The sequence below is a fragment of the Taudactylus pleione genome, unplaced genomic scaffold (assembly GCF_031769625.1).
Source record: "Taudactylus pleione unplaced genomic scaffold, aTauple2 ptg000968l, whole genome shotgun sequence".
In the NCBI taxonomy this organism is placed as follows: domain Eukaryota; kingdom Metazoa; phylum Chordata; class Amphibia; order Anura; family Myobatrachidae; genus Taudactylus; species Taudactylus pleione.
In genome coordinates, this window is record NW_028285369.1 from 65,369 (window position 1) to 84,366 (window position 18,998).

Genomic DNA, 18,998 nt, shown 5'->3' on the forward strand with positions numbered 1-18,998 from the left:
CCCGGTATTACTATACTATACACTACGCGGGAACCCCTGTATCAGTATACTATACACAACACGGGAACCCCGGTATCAGTATACTATTCACTACATGGGAACCCCGGTATTACTATACTATACACAACGCGGGAACCCCGGTATTACTATACTATTCACTACGCGGGAACCCCTGTATCAGTATACTATACACAACACGGGAACCCTGGTATCAGTATACTATTCACTACATGGGAACCCCGGTATTACTATACTATTCACTACACGGGAACCCCGGTATTACTATACTATACACTACACGGGAACCCCGGTATTACTATACTATACACTACACGGGAACCCCGGTATTACTATACTATACATGGGAACCATGTTATTACTATACACTACACAGGAACCCCGGTATTACTACACTATACACTACATGGGAACGCCGGTATTACTATACACTACACGGGAACCCCGGTATTACTATACACTACATGGGAACCCCTTTATTACTATACTATACACTACACAGGAACCCCGGTATTACTATACTATACACTACATGGGAACCCCGGTATTACTATACTATACACTACATGGGAACGCCGATATTACTATACACTACACGGGAACCCCAGTATTACTATACTATACATGGGAACCCCGGTATTACTATACACTACACGGGAACCCCTTTATTACTATACTATGCACTAGACGGGAACCTCTGTATTACTATACTGTGCACTACACGGGAACCCTGGTATTACTATACTATACACTACACGGGAACCCCAGTATTACTATACTATACATGGGAACCATCGTGTTACTATACACTACACGGAAACCCCGTTATTACTATACTATACACTACACGGGAACCCTGGTATTACTATACTATACACGGGAACCCTGGTATTATTATACACTACACGGGAACCCCGGTTTTACTATACTATGCACTACACGGGAACCCCGGTATTACTATACTATGCACTACACGGGAACCGTCGTATTACTATACACTACACGGGAACCCTGGTATTACTATACTATACACTACACGGGAACCCTGGTATTACTATACTATACACGGGAACCCTGGTGTTATTATACACTACACGGGAACCCCGGTATTACTATACTATGCACTACACGGGAACCCCTGTATTACTATAATATACACTACACGGGAACCCCGGTATTACTATACACTACATGGGAACCCCAGTATTACTATACTATACACTACATGGGAACCCTGGTATTACTATACTATACACTACATGGGAACCCTGGTATTACTATACTATACACTACATGGGAACCCTGGTATTAATAGGTTGGGGATGGGATACTTGCGGTTCGGATGCTGGCGGTCAGTATACCAACAGTGGCATCCAGTCAGAATCCCGATGCCTGGAGGTAAGTAAACTAATCCCCACTCAGCCTCCTCCTTGTACCTAACCTAATACCATCAGGATGTCAGCGATGATTCCGGTGCTGGGATTCTGACCACCAGCATCTTACCGCAGAGCTGCCGACTACATCCCAATATAATAATGGTTACAGGTCTCTCTCATCCCCCCCACACCCCGTCCTTTCCTTTATACACAAGTATAACTAAACAGCAGTGAGGCAGAATTTTCTACATCAGTCATTTTATTGCAAGTTTATAAGAATATAGTTTCCTCCTGTAGTAACACTTGGAATGTTATTTATTGAATATTTATGACTATTTACTATAATATTGTGTTATTGAAAACAGCAAGAAAAGCAGAATATAAAATGAGCAGCTGCTGTATCCTGCAAACCTGGGGGCAGACACACAAGCAGCAGATAATGTGGGTGGTGCTGGAAATATGTAACTAAAGAGTGAGAATGGTAACAGCAGCACAGAGTATGTCAGCTCATATAACTCCATTACAACTATGATCAGACAAGACTGACATGGATACAGCTAGGTAACAGAACAGAGTAATGATGTGAGGCTCCCGGCATACTGGTGTAGTGACGCTGTGCTGTGCACCTGTATATAGATAACAGATCATACATCCAACGCTCAGAGATGTGCAGTATCCTGGCATTTTCCATCAGGTGGGGTCTGTACGTATTAGGAGCATCCATGAGGAATAGCTGTCCTGGCTTTCTCTCTTTGGTATAATATGGTCCTTACATTAATGATGAGAGTAACATCCTGCACATAATAGTCCTGTAATGTCCAGTTACTCATACAGAGCAATTCCTGTTATTATTCATGGCTTGTGTACAATGTGTCATTTCTGTATTACTCATGTATTATAAGCTGCAGGATATGATACTCGCACAGTGCTGTCATTCCCTCCATGACACACATACAATAAAGATGACATATTACACTGGGTGCCGAGGATATAAGATCGGGGTGAGAGTACTCGCAGGTCCTATATTCGCATTAGATCTTCGCTATAGCTGAGCAATTTTCAAATTAATGAAAAATTATAAAATTCTATTATTTTCTCCATTTGAAGTATGTCGTCTCTTTATGGATAGTTCTAAAAGGAGCTTAAAATGCATATTACTGCACAATGGGAATACATTTGTATCGATTCCTATCGGTCATTCAACAAAACTTAAAGAACAGTATGAAAAGTTAGTCTTGCTGAATTACTTATTCTCAGCATCACTGGTCTGTTTGTGTCGATTTAAAAATGGTAAAAACATTCTTCTTGGGCAGCAAAGTGGACAGTCGTGCAAAACAAAAGCACTGGCAGCAAACCGTATGGCCTCCAAGAGAAGTTCTAACTGTAGGAGAAGCCAACATCATTCAAGAGCCCTTAATTGGCAGGAAATACATCATACTGCCGCCTCTCCATATCACACTGGGTCTAATGAAACAATTTGTAATAGCATTGGACAAGTCAGGCGATTGTTTCACATATATTTGTCCAACATTTCCATCTCTTAGTATTGAAAAATTAAAGGCAGGAATTTTTGACGGCCAACAGATATGGAAACTGGTGAAGGATCCAAATTTTACCACATATGTGACTGAAACCGAATCTGAAGCATGGCTGAGTTATGTGTCATTCAAAATGTTATTCAATCACAAGGCAGACAACTATCATGAATTAGTCCACAACATGCTAAAATGTTTTGAGAAAGTAGGTGTCAACATGAGTATTAAAGTACATTTTTTGTACAGCCATTTAGATCACTTCTCGTCCAATCCAGGAGATTTAAGCGAAGAATAGGGTGAACGGTTCCACCAGGATATTCAGGTAATGGAAGAACGATATCAAGGAAGGTGGGATCGTCACATGATGGCCGATTACTGTTGGAGTCTGCAGAGGGACTGCCCGCAACAAGAACACAAAAGAAAAGCCTACAAAAAACGGTTCTCATAGATTCCTAACACTTTTGTATGTAATTATCCTGAGTCTTTTTATAACATTTTACGAATCAAATTTAATCAGAATAAATAAAAATTATCTTTTTAACTATGTTTAACATTGTTTAATATTTATAAAAAATTATATTTAAGACATATGCATATCTCAAAAACTAGAGCAAACTGAAAAATAAGTGTGGCATATTCATGATCAGGAGCACAAAATTAATCAAAATTGACTCCCTGTAAATCCCTGGCAACAGATTTACTGTTCCCCAGTGTTATCTAAGACATATGTACCAAGAAAATGCTGATATATATCATGATAGGAGGTAATAACAGGACAGGCCAGTGTATCCATGCAGGTGCCCATCAGAGAGCAAATCCCCAACACCAGAGCAGTGTCACAGTGACAGGAGAGAGGAGAGAGGGGCACACGTGTAAGACAAAACCTTCCTTGTTTGGGTATGAGAAATGGATACTAAGACAGTCACAGTATAAAGGTACTAAAAGCAAAGTTAGGATAAAGCTAAAACACAAAACAATAAAAACTACATAACAAGAACCTGGGAATAGGAAGAGCTGGTGCAACCCCAATATATACCTATAATCACCCCAATATATACCTATAATCACCCCAATATATACCTATAATCACCGGTACCTAAAGTGACAGAGTAATACAGCTTTATGTCAGTTTATATCCAGTTCTGAATGAATCACAGTAATTATCTGATTAACCAATACTGACCCGGCTTATGCCTGTGTTTGTTCTTCTGTGGCCCTGACCACGGTTCATACCCAGGTCTATAGCTGACTGCCCTGTCCCTATCTGTTATTTTCTCCTGCCAGCTGTGGCCTAGTGTGACCAGCCCGTGAGACACAACTCACCCTCATTCAGAAACCTCTATACTTCCTTCTGGTAACATCAGTGTTTACACTAAATCCCGTCTTACAGCAAATCAATAGATCTTATATCTAGGCCATCACAGAACATGTGCACCACCGAGAGGACAAGTGGACACTATTCCAGCTTTACTAACAATGTACAAAACATTTAGGTCAAAAAGTGTGGTAAATACTAACAAGCGCCACACGCAGCTGTTACCCCACATGGACGTCAGACAGGTCCATACGGCGTTTGGTTTTCTTGTTACCAAACTCTTTGAGCTCATATATTTGTAGGTGTATAACAAAGCTTGTATTGTCCTTTCTGTGATTTCCTCACTACCAAATAATCTTCATCTCCTGACCCTGCACATTACTGGTGGTGTCACCACTGTGGGAGGTGAGACAGTGCAGGACATACTGAGGACAATCTGTACTGATCCTACTTATCCTGTGATGTCCCTGTATTATTCCCCCATTACTACGTACCCTGCTCACATCTGTATTCTGCTGGGGATATCGGGAGCCTGATGCACCTAATGGACATTACTGTTAGTGGTTTATACCAGGACCAGCAGCTTCCTGTGTCCCAAAACAAGTTACAGTATGTATACATTAAATATATGATCATGATTTTAATGTTCATATCTTTTGGAACAGTGTAAATAGTAGGTTAAAGAGGATCTAATTAGAAGGAACCAGACATCAGACTGCTGTAAGGAGATTAGAGATCCATTTACCAGGAAACCCAACCAGAGAACACTGGATCCAGTGAGATAAAAATCAGAGGTTATAGATGTCATTATATCGCCCATCTTACCCAGTCACTTACAGCCCAGTCATCACATGATGTCATAGTTTCCCACTTCCCATATTACATCCCCAGCACATTGTCATGATGACAGATTAGTTATGTTCCTATATTACATCATGTGGTCTTGTTACTGCACAAATAGGCCAATAGCACAATAATAATCTAATACAGAGCTTCCCAAACTCCCCCATTACAGGCCAGGGTTTAAGGTTATCCATGATTGAGTCCAATTGGTTAAATCAAATTGACTGAGGTATTAGGTGGCCTGTGCTCAAGCATGGATATCCTTAATACCTGGCCTGTAATAGAAGAGTTTGGGAACCTCTGATCTGATAGAATAAGGAAACTAAAAGCCATTACATGAGGAACCTTTTAGAGCCCTATGTTAGTGACATCCGTGTGGATATATAATAAAGTGTAATATATTAGTATATAGGGGCTGATTCAGCAGAGGACACAATGACGATAATTACGCAGATAGAGCGAATATTTGCCATCACACCTGCGTATAAGTCATACTGCGCACACACAGCGATCACATCGCGATTTCGGACGCACAGAAGAATACATCACATAGTGAGTGGCAGGGTGACAGCCACTCACTATGTGGGGGGGGAGGTAACGGGTGGATGGACAGAAAACGGCAGACGTGTCTGTCCGTGTGATCGCCATGTCATGGGCGTGTCTGTTCGTGTGATCGCCATGTCATGGGCGTGTCTGTCCGTGTGATCGCCATGTCATGGGCGTGTCTGTCCATGTGATCGCCATGTCATGGGCGTGTCTGTCCATGTGATCGCCATGTCATGGGCGTGTATAAATTAGCCTTAGCGATGGCAGCTGCAGCATGAGACCTCTCTGCGTGTCAGGAGAGCTGCAGTGTTTGCGACTGGTCAGACCTGATGTAAATGCTGTGTGACTGCTTAATGTGCGGCGATGGTACCGATGATTACACAGGAGTGCGACGTTGGATAATAATGAGAAGGCAGCAGTGGGCGTGGTTATGGCGGCTGTACCTCGGCATTAGCATATATTAGCAACTGCGATCTGTAAGAGACTCCAGCTGCATTTGCTTCTGAATCAGGCCCATAGTGTGATCATGCAAATGTAATTTATCCTTCATCAAGCAGGGACATCAATCTAGGCAAACATTGTATGTATGCTTGTTCTGATAATTCCCAATTATTATTTCAGTACTGCAAATATCGCTGCAATTTCTATATATTTCTAGACTCTCACACACATTGTTTTTCTCCTGTGTGATGTCTCTGATGTTTAACAAAACTTGATTTATATGTAAAACATTTCCCACACTCAGAGCATGAAAATGGTTTCTCACCTGTGTGACATCTCTGATGTGTAATAAGACCTGATTTCTGTGTAAAACATTTCCCACACTTAGAACATGGAAAAGGCCTTCCAGCTGCATGAACTCTCTTCTGATGCATAGAAAGACTCTTGTGCTTAGTAAAACCTTTCCCACACTGAGAACATGAAAATGGTTTCTCACCTGTGTGACTTCTCTTATGTGTAATCAGACCAGATTGCTGTGTAAAACATTTCCCACACTCAGAGCATGAAAATGGTTTCTCACCTGTGTGACTTCTCCTATGTTTAACAAGATCTGCTTTCTGTGCAAAACATTTCCCACACTCAGAGCATGAAAATGGTTTCTCACCTGTGTGACTTCTCTTATGTATAATAAGACACGATTTCTGTGTAAAACATTTCCCACACTCAGGACATGGAAATGGTTTCGCACCTGTGTGACTTCTCCTATGTTTAACAAGATCTGATTTCTGTGCAACACATTTCCCACACTCAGGACATGGAAATGGTTTCTCACCTGTGTGACTTCTCAGATGTCTAACAAGATGTGCTTTCCGTATAAAACATTTCCCACACTCAGAACATAAAAAAGGTTTCTCACCTGTGTGATGTCTCTGATGTTTAACAAAACTTGACTTATATGTAAAACATTTCCCACACTCAGAGCATGAAAATTGCTTCTCACCTGTGTGACTTCTCTGATGTGAAACAAGATCTGATTTCATTGTAAAACATTTCCCACACTCAGAACATGAATATGGTCTCTCACTTTTGTGAATCTTTGTATGTCTAGCAAGATCTTCTCTCAGTATAAAACATTTCCCGCACTCAGAACACAGAAAAGGCCTTTCAGCTGCGTGTACTCTCTTCTGATGTAAAGAAAGACTGATCCGCTTTGTAAAACCTTTCCCACATTCAAAACATGACAATGGGTTATCACCTGTGTGATCTGAACTATTTGTAACGCAACTGGGATTATCTTCATGGTTAGAGGGATCAGATGATATATCTGCACTATGAGATGTTGGATGTATACTAAGAGTAAAGGGGTTTTCTCCTGGAGAGTCCTGTGAGAAGTTATTATCGTCTAGGTCAAAATCTGGAGATAATATGAGACGTCTCCCCGAGTTATTCCTGCTGCTGTGTCCATCTGCTGGGAACAGAATTATATGGCAATTAGCACTCCTGCAGAACTATACCATACTGTATAACTATAATAAGATGTGCCCAGCTGTACCCCATCTCCATATTGTATAACTATAATAAGACGTGCCAGGCTGTATCCCATCTCCATACTGTGTAACTATAATAAGACATGCCCGGCTTTACCCTAACATCTCCATATAGTCAGTGACTTCATCAAGTATTTGCTGATGATTGTCATGAGGAGGTATAGGTGTAGGAGTAACACTGGCCGGGGAGTAGTCCGTAAAAAAGACAAATCTCCATCCCAGCATAGGTCATACTAGCTGCATCCTGCTGTTTCCTCACACTCTCCGTATCTCCATCTCAGTACGTGTAACAGAGTGCAGGCATGGTTTATACATTATCACACACACAGGTTATACTAGCGGTATTCTACTGTGATCTCCATCTCAGTATCTGAGATACACCAGAGAGTGTGGAGAGGAGACTGGTCAGATCTCTGGGCTGGTAACACAGAGTGACATGATGTGAGGGGGAGAGCAGGAGAATAATAGGGGCTGATGGCTCCCGACTCCCCCACTGGGCAGATACATTTACTTTATTAGTTTGTACTGACAGAGGAGGGTGTAAGATAAGAAACTGAACAAGGAGAATGTGACTATTCTGTAATAAGTGTTTATTACTCACCTGTGCTGATATCTTTAGGGATTTCCTCTGTCTTAAGCTGCTGATTGCCCCACGCAAACGTCTCTTCTTCTCCCTCTATATCTTCTGCCTTATTATCAGTCACATACGTCTCTTCTTCACCCTCTATATCTTCTGCCTTCATATCAGTCACATAGGTCTCTTCTTCTCCTTCTATATCTTCTGCCTTTATATCAGTCACATACGTCTCTTCTTCTCCCTCTATTTCTTCTGCCTTCATATCAGTCATATAGGTCTCTTCTTCTCCCGCTATATCCTCTGCCTTCATATCAGTCACATACGTCTCTTCTTCTCCCTCTATATCTTCTGCCTTCATATCAGTCACATACGTCTCTTCTTCTCCCTCTATATCTGCTACCTTAATATTAGCCTGAGCTGCACCCTAAACAAAAATTGTTTTGTTTTTTTAATAATGTTTGATTTCATTAATTGAGAATAGACAGTATAATATCAGTGCATAAAACACACACAGCTTCTCTACACATCATATAGTGAAGGTCAATGTGGTATATTGGTGAGACCCGAAATATCATCTACCTGATGCTCCTGTGGGGTCCTGTGATTCTCCTCTGTACAATCCTGTAAATAATGAAGACGAGGACATCTCTCTGGGAAATTTCTGTTACTGGGTTCATCTGTAGGAGACACACAGTGACTGATTACATTGTATATATGTGAATATCAGGTGATGTGTGTATATAGGGGGCCCCCATACCTGCTCTCCCCTGTACAATAAATGACAGTCTCCTCTTACCCAGTGATGTGAGAGGCCGGTGATTCTCCATCATCACGTCCTTGTACAGACCCCTGTGTTCCTCTATATACTCCCCCTCCTGCATGGAAACATAGACAGTGACTTCCTGACACCTTATAGGAACCTGACACACAATGATACAGTCATCACCCAGACACATCCCCTGGTGTTACTGTATAATGTCCCCTTCCCAGCAGTCACCTCTCTAGTCAGCAGCTGAATGATCTTGTTGGCGAGTTCCAGGATCTTCTGGTCATTGTGTCTCTCATGTATCAGTGACTGAGGTGGAGGCACCGTGATGGGACTCTGGGTCCTGCTCAGTCCTCCTGACACACGGGGTCGGCTGCTGGGTGTCTCATGCTCATCGGATGTCTTCTTTATTACTATATAACCCTTTGTATTGGGGGAAACATGGAAAGGTCACTTAAACTCCATTTAAGTGAGACTGTTTATTCAGGTGTTCATTTTACATAATATACAAGAAAACTATTTTACAAATACTTGTCTTGTAACAATCTCCTATATACAGGAAAATGAAGAGTATATAGTACATCCTGCAGGTCAGACATCTTTTGGTCAGTGACAACAACATTCTGTGAACAATATACTAAATCCAAACTCTAGTTAGGACTGTGGGACTGAAACTATATCTGAGACTGGCTCCTTGCTGCTCGGTTATTACTATAGATAAAAGTGATGTCACTGTGACACTCCCAGATCCCCTCACCTCCCCAGTCATGTCCCTGTATTATTACTATAGATATAAGTGATGTCACTGTGACACTCCCAGATCCCGTCACCTCCCCAGTCATGTCCCTGTATATTACTATAGATATAAGTGATGTCACTGTGACACTCCCTGATCCTCTCACCTCCCCAGTCATGTTCTTGTATATTACTATAGATATAAGTGATGTCACTGTGACACTCCCAGATCCCCTCGCCTCCCCAGTCATGTCCCTGTATTATTACTATAGATATAAGTGATGACTGTGACCCTCAGATCCCCTCACCTCCCCAGTCATGTCCCTGTATTATTACTATATATATTGGTGATGTCACTGTGACACTCCCAGATCCCCTCACCTCCCCAGTCACATCCCTGTATTATTACTATAGATATGTGATGTCACTGTGACACTCCCAGATCCCCTCACCTCCCCAGTCATGCCCCTGTATTATTACTATATATATATTGGTGATGTAACTGACTCTCCCAGACCCTCTCACCTCCCCAGTCACAGCCCTGTATTATTACTATAGATATAAGTGATGTCACTGTGACACCCCCAGACCCTCACCTCCCCAGTCACGTCCCTGTATTATTACTATAGATATGTGATGTCACTGTGACACTCCCAGATCCCCTCACCTCCCCAGTCATGCCCCTGTATTATTACTATATATATTGGTGATGTCACTGTGACTCTCCCAGACCCTCTCACCTCCCCAGTCACAGCCCTGTATTATTACTATAGATATAAGTGATGTCACTGTGACACCCCCAGACCCTCACCTCCCCAGTCACGTCCCTGTATTATTACTATAGATATGTGATGTCACTCCCAGATCCCCTCACCTCCCCAGTCAGCACGTAGATGATCTCCAGGGTAATATGTAAGATTCTCTCAGTCCTGTGACTCCGGTCCTTGTCCATCCTTAGTGAATCAGTGAGAATACAGAATGTGTGACGTGTAATAAAGACTCTGGCTCCTCACAGCAGGACTATCTACAAATAAATATAATAGACATCACAGAGAAGTAACACAGTCAGACATGTAACACTGAGTGTTGTGCACTTGTAATTCTTCTTTTTGTGTTTGCAACAATAGTCTCCACAGGTAGCACCTCCCATTATATATATATATATATATATATATATATATATAGATATATATATATTCAGGGTGTGCAGTCTAGGGCCCTTTTCTACAGACTCTATTTAGTGCGCTCCTAAGCACACCTGAAGGCATGAGGCTCCTTCAGCCAAAGCTAGCACTCCTTCCCACCTGTCCCCTATTGCTTTTAAGCAGGGATCTGGCATTTTGACTGCACTTTAGTAAGAGGCACAACCTAGGTAAGTCCTACACATTTTTATACTGAAGTGCACTATGGGTTGATTTTTGGGGCGTGGGTCCCCTGGATTGCTTTGGTTGGGCTGCTTCAGGGCATCGCATTATAAAACACATTTTTCCTTTCTTGCACTTTTAGCACCTCTATTGTTTGTTTTATATGTATTATTTTCACATCTATATTTTTCACCTTATTATATGCAGCAGTAGCTGCTCTTATCTATCTAACACCTTTTTACACTTCACCTCTCCTCATTAGAGTGATGCCCTGGGGTGGCTCAGATGGGCCTGTTTGGGGGTGTCGTGCGCTCTGGATTTCAACCCCAGTATATTAGGGACCTACCCTCAGAGGTTACCAGGGTGCGGTGGGTAGGCCCATAACCATGGTCATGATTATGCCAAAACCTCTATTTATTTATTTATTGCTAAATTATATTGGAAATTGTATTATATATAATTAGTAATGTTGGAGTTGTGCACTTCTTCTTTTTGTGTATGTAACTCTGAGTGACCAGTAAGTCTCCCCATTCCCCTCAGCCATAGAGCCCTGGTCAGTGTCTGTCAGAGGGTCCTGTGACCCAGCTCCATAAGGCTCCTCAGAGGCCGTCACACAACGCTGTACTGTATAAGGTTACACCAATGCTCCTCTCCTGGCCGGGGGTCTTATTCCTCCCAGACACAGATTTGGTGAAATTTGCTCCCCGTGAATCTTTTACAAACACATTAATTAGGGATGTTGGGATTTTTAGTTTTGTTTTACATTTATTCCAGAAACGGAGAGAGTCTGTGACTATACTGAGGTCATACAGGTAACAGGGGTGTGAGGGGAGAGTACACAGGAGAGCAGAAGGGGTGCAGATATGGGGAGAGGGGAAGTAACGTAGGAATACAGAGCACACAACAGGGGGTGTAACAGCTGTACAGAGGTGGCAGTAACACAGGGGAGGGGAAGGGAACAAAAGAGGTTAATAACACAGGGATAGGACAGCAGGCAGCCCAGGGGACACACAAAGGGTTACACAATACAGAATCCCATCAGTCACTCTGCACAAATGATGAAATGACAAATGACCGCACCTCAGATGTATGTTACATGTGTGACCAGCCTGCCGGCCGTGTGTGTGCAGCGTAGGGTGGGGTGAGACCTGTCCTGGGGGATAATCAGTGACACTCTGAGGATCTGGGGACTGTCACAGCCACTGGCTGTCTCTGAGAGAGTCTCTATTGCTCAGGATAACAAGACGTCCTGACAGACAGTCTCAGCTCAGGGAGTCAGGGGAAATTGTGGTTGTGCTGTCAGGTGTTATTATATAATAGGAGTGAGGTAAGAGTATATAATAATAACACTATACATTTATTATAGACAATAACACATAAAACAAACCAATGCACTTAGATGTATAATGTCAGTCTCTCAGGTGTATATCTCTATGTTACAAGGAAATATAGTTACACACCCAGTAACTGTGCAGAGAGCTCCTGTAACAGAGTATTAGGATTGTAGTAATACGTTTGTACATAGTGACACAAGGTATAAAGGTCACATTCCTCTGACTATAATCATTACCAGCCCGAGAGAGAAGAGAGTTACTGTGCGATAGCTGAGTCAGGGATAATACATGGTCAGTAATAAGATCATTGGTAGAAGGGGATATAATATGTCATGTACCTGGCACAGAGATCACAGACCCTTTGGACACATCCTCTAATGATGAATTACCCCCAAATGTTTTAGTAAGTTTCGTACTTTGGCGAAAAACGACCGCGCAGATCTTGGGTGAATAAAAAAAAAAATCACTGAAAATGGTTTTAACGTATCGGGTCTGATTTTTCGGATGTTTTAAACATCACATTTGGTTACAGAAGGCGGTTTTTTAAAGGTTGTTAAAATTGCGTATTTACGACACAAAAATATACTTGCGCCCATTTTAACGTACAGTAATTTCCTGGGGAAAAAAAGATTTCTATCATTTTCAAAGTTTGCTTTTTTTCACCCAAATTTTGTGCGGCCGTTTTTTACCAACGTTTGCAACCTACAACATTTTGGGGTTCATTTCTCATTAGGGGGGGGGTGTCCAAAGGTTTCTGAAAGAAATCCCCACAATTTTAGTAAAAAATAGAGATTTAGCATTTTTTTTCATCCAGATCTCGGATGGAGAAAACTTTTTTCCATTTTTTTTCGCCATTTTCACCTGTTTGCCGTTATCGCCTGTTATTTGGGTAAAATCAGCCATTTTTGCCGTTTCTTTTAGCGAAAATTGTCCGATTTCAGCGATGTCGAAAAAAACTGCCATTGTCGCCGGTAACTGAAGAGAGTTTAACTATATTTTCTTGTAGCATAAAGATATACACCTGAGAGAATGACATTATACTTTTAAGTGGATTGGTTTGTTTTATGTGTTATTGTCTATAATAAATGTAATGTGTTATTATTATATACTCTTACCTCACTCCTATTATATAATAACACCTGACAGCACAACCACAATTTCCCCTGACGGTTGCTTATAATTAGGGCATCACGGTCGCCCTTAGGAGGCTGCTGACTTGTCTTATTGCTAATGTGGGTGTAATACTGACCTCTGGATGGATACTGGCGCTAATTATACCTTACTAGTTACAGCTCAGGGAGTGCCGCCTTATATCCTTCCCCAGCTCCTGTTATGTATCATATGGTATATACAGTACATACATGTTATACCTATTATGTGTTATTCCCTGACCTCTCATTACTGTTATTATTACTCTGCAGCTGCTGCTATAACAGGAAACCACGTGTCACTCCCTCTGTACAATAATAACAGAACACTCGCCCTGTATAATAATAAGAGGACAACACAGGCTGCTCCCCCTGTATAATAATAACAGGACACCACAGACTGCTCCCTCTGTATAATCATAACAGGACACCACAGGCTGCTCCCCCTGTATAATAATAACAACAGGACACAACAGGCTGCTCCCCTGTATAATAATTAAAGGACATCACAGGTACCTCCCCCTGTTTAATACTAATAACAGGACACCACAGGCTGCTCCCCCTGTATAATAATATTAATAGGACACCACAGGCTGCTCCCCCTGTATAATAATAACAGGACACCACAGGCTGCTCCCCCTGTATAATAATAATAACAGGACACCTGCAGGCTGCTCCACCTGTATAATAATAATAATAACAGGACACCACAGGCTGCTCCCCCTGTATAATAATAATAACAACAGGACACCACAGGCTGCTCCCCCTGTATAATAATATCAGGACACCACAGACTGCTCCCCCTATATTATAATAATAACAACAATAGGACACCACAGGCTGCTCCCCCTGTATAATAATAACAGGACACCACAGGCTGCTCCCCTTGTATAATAATAACAGGACACCACAGGCTGCTCCTCCTGTACAATAATAATAACAGGACATCACAGGCTGCTCCTCCTGTACAATAATAACAACAGGACACAACAGGCTGCTCCCCCTGTATAATAATAACAGGACACCACAGGCTGCTCCTCCTGGATAATAGTAACAGGACACCACAGGCTCCGCCCCCTGTATAATAATAACAGGACACTACAGGCTGCTCCCAATTATTACTAACAGGACACCACAGGCTGCTCCCCCTGTATAACAACAGGACACCACAAGCTGCTCCCCCTGTATATTTATAATAACAGGACACCACAGGCTGCTCCTCCTGTACAATAACAGGACACCACAGGCTGCTCCCCTTGTATAATAATAACAGGACACCACAGTCTGCTCCCCTGTATAATAATAATTACAGGACACAACAGGCTGCTCCCCCTGTATAATAATAACAGGACACCACAGGCTGCTCCTCCTGTATAATAATATTATCAGGACACCACATGCTGCTCCCCCTGTATAATAGTAACAGGACACCACAGGCTCCACCCCCTGTATAATAATATTATCAGGACACCACAGGCTGCTCCCCCTGTATAATAGTAACAGGACACCACAGGCTCCGCCCCCTGTATAATAATAACAGGACACTACAGGCTGCTCCCAATTATTATTAACATGACACCACAGGTTGCTCCTCCTGTACAATAACAGGACACCACAGGCTGCTCCCCCTGTATAATAATAACAGGACACCACAGTCTGCTCCCCTGTATAATAATAATTACAGGACACCACAGGCTGCTCCCCCTGTATAACAACAGGACACCACAAGCTGCTCCCCCTGTATATTTATAATAACAGGACACCACAGGCTGCTCCTCCTGTACAATAACAGGACACCACAGGCTGCTCCCCTTGTATAATAATAACAGGACACCACAGTCTGCTCCCCTGTATAATAATAATTACAGGACACAACAGGCTGCTCCCCCTGTATAATAGTAACAGGACACCACAGGCTCCGCCCCCTGTATAATAATATTATCAGGACACCAAAGGCTGCTCCCCCTGTATAATAGTAACAGGACACCACAGGCTCCGCCCCCTGTATAATAATAACAGGACACCACAGGCTGCTCCCCTGTATAATAACAGGACACCACAGGCTGCTCCCCCTGTATAATAATAACAGGACACCACAGTCTGCTCCCCTGTATAATAATAATTACAGGACACCACAGGCTGCTCCTCCTGTACAATTATAACAGGATACCACAGGCTGCTCCCACAGTATAGAAATAAAAACAGGACACCACAGGCTGCTCCCTCTGTATAATAATAATAATAATAACAACAACAACAGGACACCACAGGCTGCTCCCCCTGTATAATATTAACAGGACACCATAGGCTGCTCCCCCTGTATAATAAAAATAACAGGACACCACAGGCTGCTCCCCCCGTATAATAATAATATTAACAGGACACCACAGGCTGCTCCCCCTGTATAATACTAACAGGACACCACAGGCTGCTCCCCCTGTATAATAACAGGACACCACAGGCAGCTCCCCCTGTATAGTAGGACACCGTTACCTGCTGTTGCCGGACACTTGCCTCTAGTTGCCTCTACCTGGCTGGCTCCGGCATGTCTATGACAAAATGGCAGCTAAAGCCCCTGTGGCCCCGCCCCCTCTGCTCTGTGACTGGGAGACTATAAGAATATGGCCGCCAGTCACTGTACATGAGGACACCATTAGACTATATTGCTATTACTCTAGTGATGAAGCTGTGAGCGGCTGGTACAGGTGGCTTCTGGTTACAGGACGTCCCTCCTACTTTGTGCCGCTTGATTGGCTACTCGCTGCTGCCAATCACCGCACTGAGGGGAATGAGAGGGCGGTCAGTATGGTATAGCCATAGCTACAGGGAGATGAGATGGAAGGGGCGTTTCAAACTGATGGGGATCTAGCTCCTCCCATAAGGAAAAGGCAGAGAGCGGCCATTGCTGTGTCTGGCAGTAGGTAAGGGGGTTTACTATTTTTTATATAGGGGGAGTAGGTTGTGGTGCTGCATTATCATCATACAGGTAGAGCAGGCTATGGTGTAATATATAATACTGGTGGAACAGGTTTTAGTGGTCTGTTATTATAATACTGGTGAATCAGATTTCTGTAGCTGTTTCTGGTGCTGCCTTACTATCAAGCAGGTAGATCAAACACCAATGTTACATATAATACAGGTGGAGCAGACCCTGGTGTTACATATAATACAGGTGGAGCAGACCCTGGTGTTACATATAATACAGCTGGAGCAGTCACTGCTCGGTGGGTAACAGACTATAGAGAAAGGGAGGTGTCCGGAGCACTCAGACCCCCCCATACAGAACGTATCAGCTGTAGCTGGTGGTCAGTACCCTCAGTAGGTGGTTATTAGTGTTACATATAATACAGGTGGAGCAGACCCTGGTGTTACATATAATACAGATGGAGCAGTCACTGCTCGGTGGGTAACAGACTATAGAGATAGGGAGGTGACCGATGCACTCAGACCCCCCCATACAGAACGTAGCAGCTGTAGCTGGCGGTCAGTACCCTCAGTAGGTGGTTATTAGTGTGGAAGTGACAGAATACACAGAGAGACACCATAGTGTACACCGGGTGATGTATAAGATGCACAGACGTCCTCTGTAATAGGCCCTGCTGACTCCTCACCTGTCTGAGGCTTTCTTAGCTTTCTTTTTATTCCTCTAATTATCACCAACCTGCATGGAGCTCCCTCTGCTCCCAGCACTTTCTCTATTACACTACCCTGTGTGTAGGGACCAGTGTTTCCCAGTGCCGTCCTCAGGGAACCATAACAGGGCATGTTTTCCAGGTCTCCTCACAAAATCACCAGTGAGATAATTATCACCACCTCTGGATCATTTAGATTGTGTCAGTCAGTAATGAACCACTAGTAAGGAGATATAGAAAACATGCCCTGTTAGGAATCCCTGGTGACTGGAGATGAGAAACACTGTTCTAGATCTTCAGTGCGAAAGGGATTATCTTCCAATAAATGCTTCAGCCTCTTCCCTATGCTACATACACATGGCTGGCAGGATTGTCACACATGTAACGTACATCCTGGTAGGCTAACTGTGTAATCCAGCATGACCAGGCATGCTGGGACTTATGGTCCCACTACAGCTGCCGATCCACATACTGTATAACACCGCTGACACTCAGTAATTATTACAGATGTGGGAGCAGAGAAAATAAGATGGGTGATTGTGGAATAGGGCAGTAGTGGGGGAAAGAGAGGCTGGGCTGGGAGATGTCGTGTGCTATCGGAGGGTGTATAATGGGGAGGGGGAGCAGAGAAGTAGGGGAAGATGATGGGGGCAGAGACTTTAGCCTAGGTTACTGGGGAGAATGACCTGAGGGTGGAATGAGGAGGAAAAGATGGGTGGTCTGTGAGGGATCTGGCCTGGGGAAACATGTTGTCATATGGTGTTGTGTACTTGTGTATATTATACTATGTGTAGTAATCACTGGTTATCAGGTGTGTGACCTGTGTATAGTGATCAGTGTGTATCAGGAGTGTGATATCAGTGTGACCTGTGTAAAGTGATCAGTGTGTATCAGGTGTGCGATATCAGTGTTACCTGTGTATAGTGATCAGTGTGTATCAGGTGTGTGATATCAGTGTGACCTGTGTATAGTGATCAGTGTGTATCAGGTGTGTGATATCAGTGTGACCTGTGTATAGCGATCAGTGTGTATCAGGTGTGTGATATCAGTGTGATCAGTGTGTATCAGGTGTGTGATATCAGTTTGACCTGTGTATAGTGCTCAGTGTGTATCAGGTGTGTGATATCAGTGTGACCTGTGTATAGTGATCAGTGTGTATCAGGTGTGTGACCTGTGTATAGTGATCAGTATGTATCAGGTGTGTGATATCAGTGTGACCTGTGTATAGTGATCAGTGTGTATCAGGTGTGTGATATCAGTGTGACCTGTGTATAGTGATCAGTGTGTATCAGGTGTGTGATATCAGTGTGACCTGTGTATAGTGATCAGTGTGTATCAGGTGTGCAATATCAGTGTGACCTGTGTATAGTGATCAGTGTGTATCAGGTGTGTGATATCAGTGTGACCTGTGTATAGAGATCAGTGTGTATCAGGTGTGTGATATCAGTGTGACCTGTGTATAGTGATCATTGTGTACCAGGTGTGTGATATCAGTGTGACCTGTGTATAGCGATCAGTGTGTATCAGGTGTGTGATATCAGTGTGATCAGTGTGTATCAGATGTGTAATATCAGTGTGACCTGTGTATATCAGATGTGTGATATCAGTTTGACCTGTGTATAGTGATCAGAGGGCCTGATTCAGACCCGGTCGCTAGCGCTTGCAACCGGGTCGAAGGTGGCCCAGAGCGCATACGCACGATGGAACTGGCTCTGTCGTGAGCATGCGCGAGACCCGGGCACTCCGTCGCTCCGGGTCTCGCAAAAAAAGGGGGCGAGCTGTCGATGTTGAGTGACAGCTCGCCCCCTTTGGTGGGCGGGC

At 43.2% G+C, this 18,998-nt stretch overlaps 2 protein-coding genes across 2 annotated transcripts in view; one reads left to right on the forward strand and one right to left on the reverse strand.

Moving 5' to 3' along the window:
- Positions 1-3,544: 3,544 nt before the first annotated feature.
- The window catches only part of LOC148454898 (uncharacterized), a 72,173-nt gene continuing 56,719 nt past the window's right edge, over positions 3,545-18,998 (reverse strand). The window contains exon 8 of the mRNA XM_088460632.1: positions 3,545-7,338. Coding sequence (XP_088316758.1) covers positions 6,296-7,338 — 1,043 coding nt within the window. The 3' untranslated portion in view covers positions 3,545-6,295. The remainder of the gene's footprint in view (positions 7,339-18,998) is intronic.
- LOC148454899 (uncharacterized) overlaps positions 16,381-18,998 on the forward strand; it is a 38,220-nt gene continuing 35,602 nt past the window's right edge. Inside the window, exon 1 of the mRNA XM_088460623.1 lies at positions 16,381-16,466. The gene's annotated coding sequence lies outside the window, so the exon portion shown is untranslated. The remainder of the gene's footprint in view (positions 16,467-18,998) is intronic.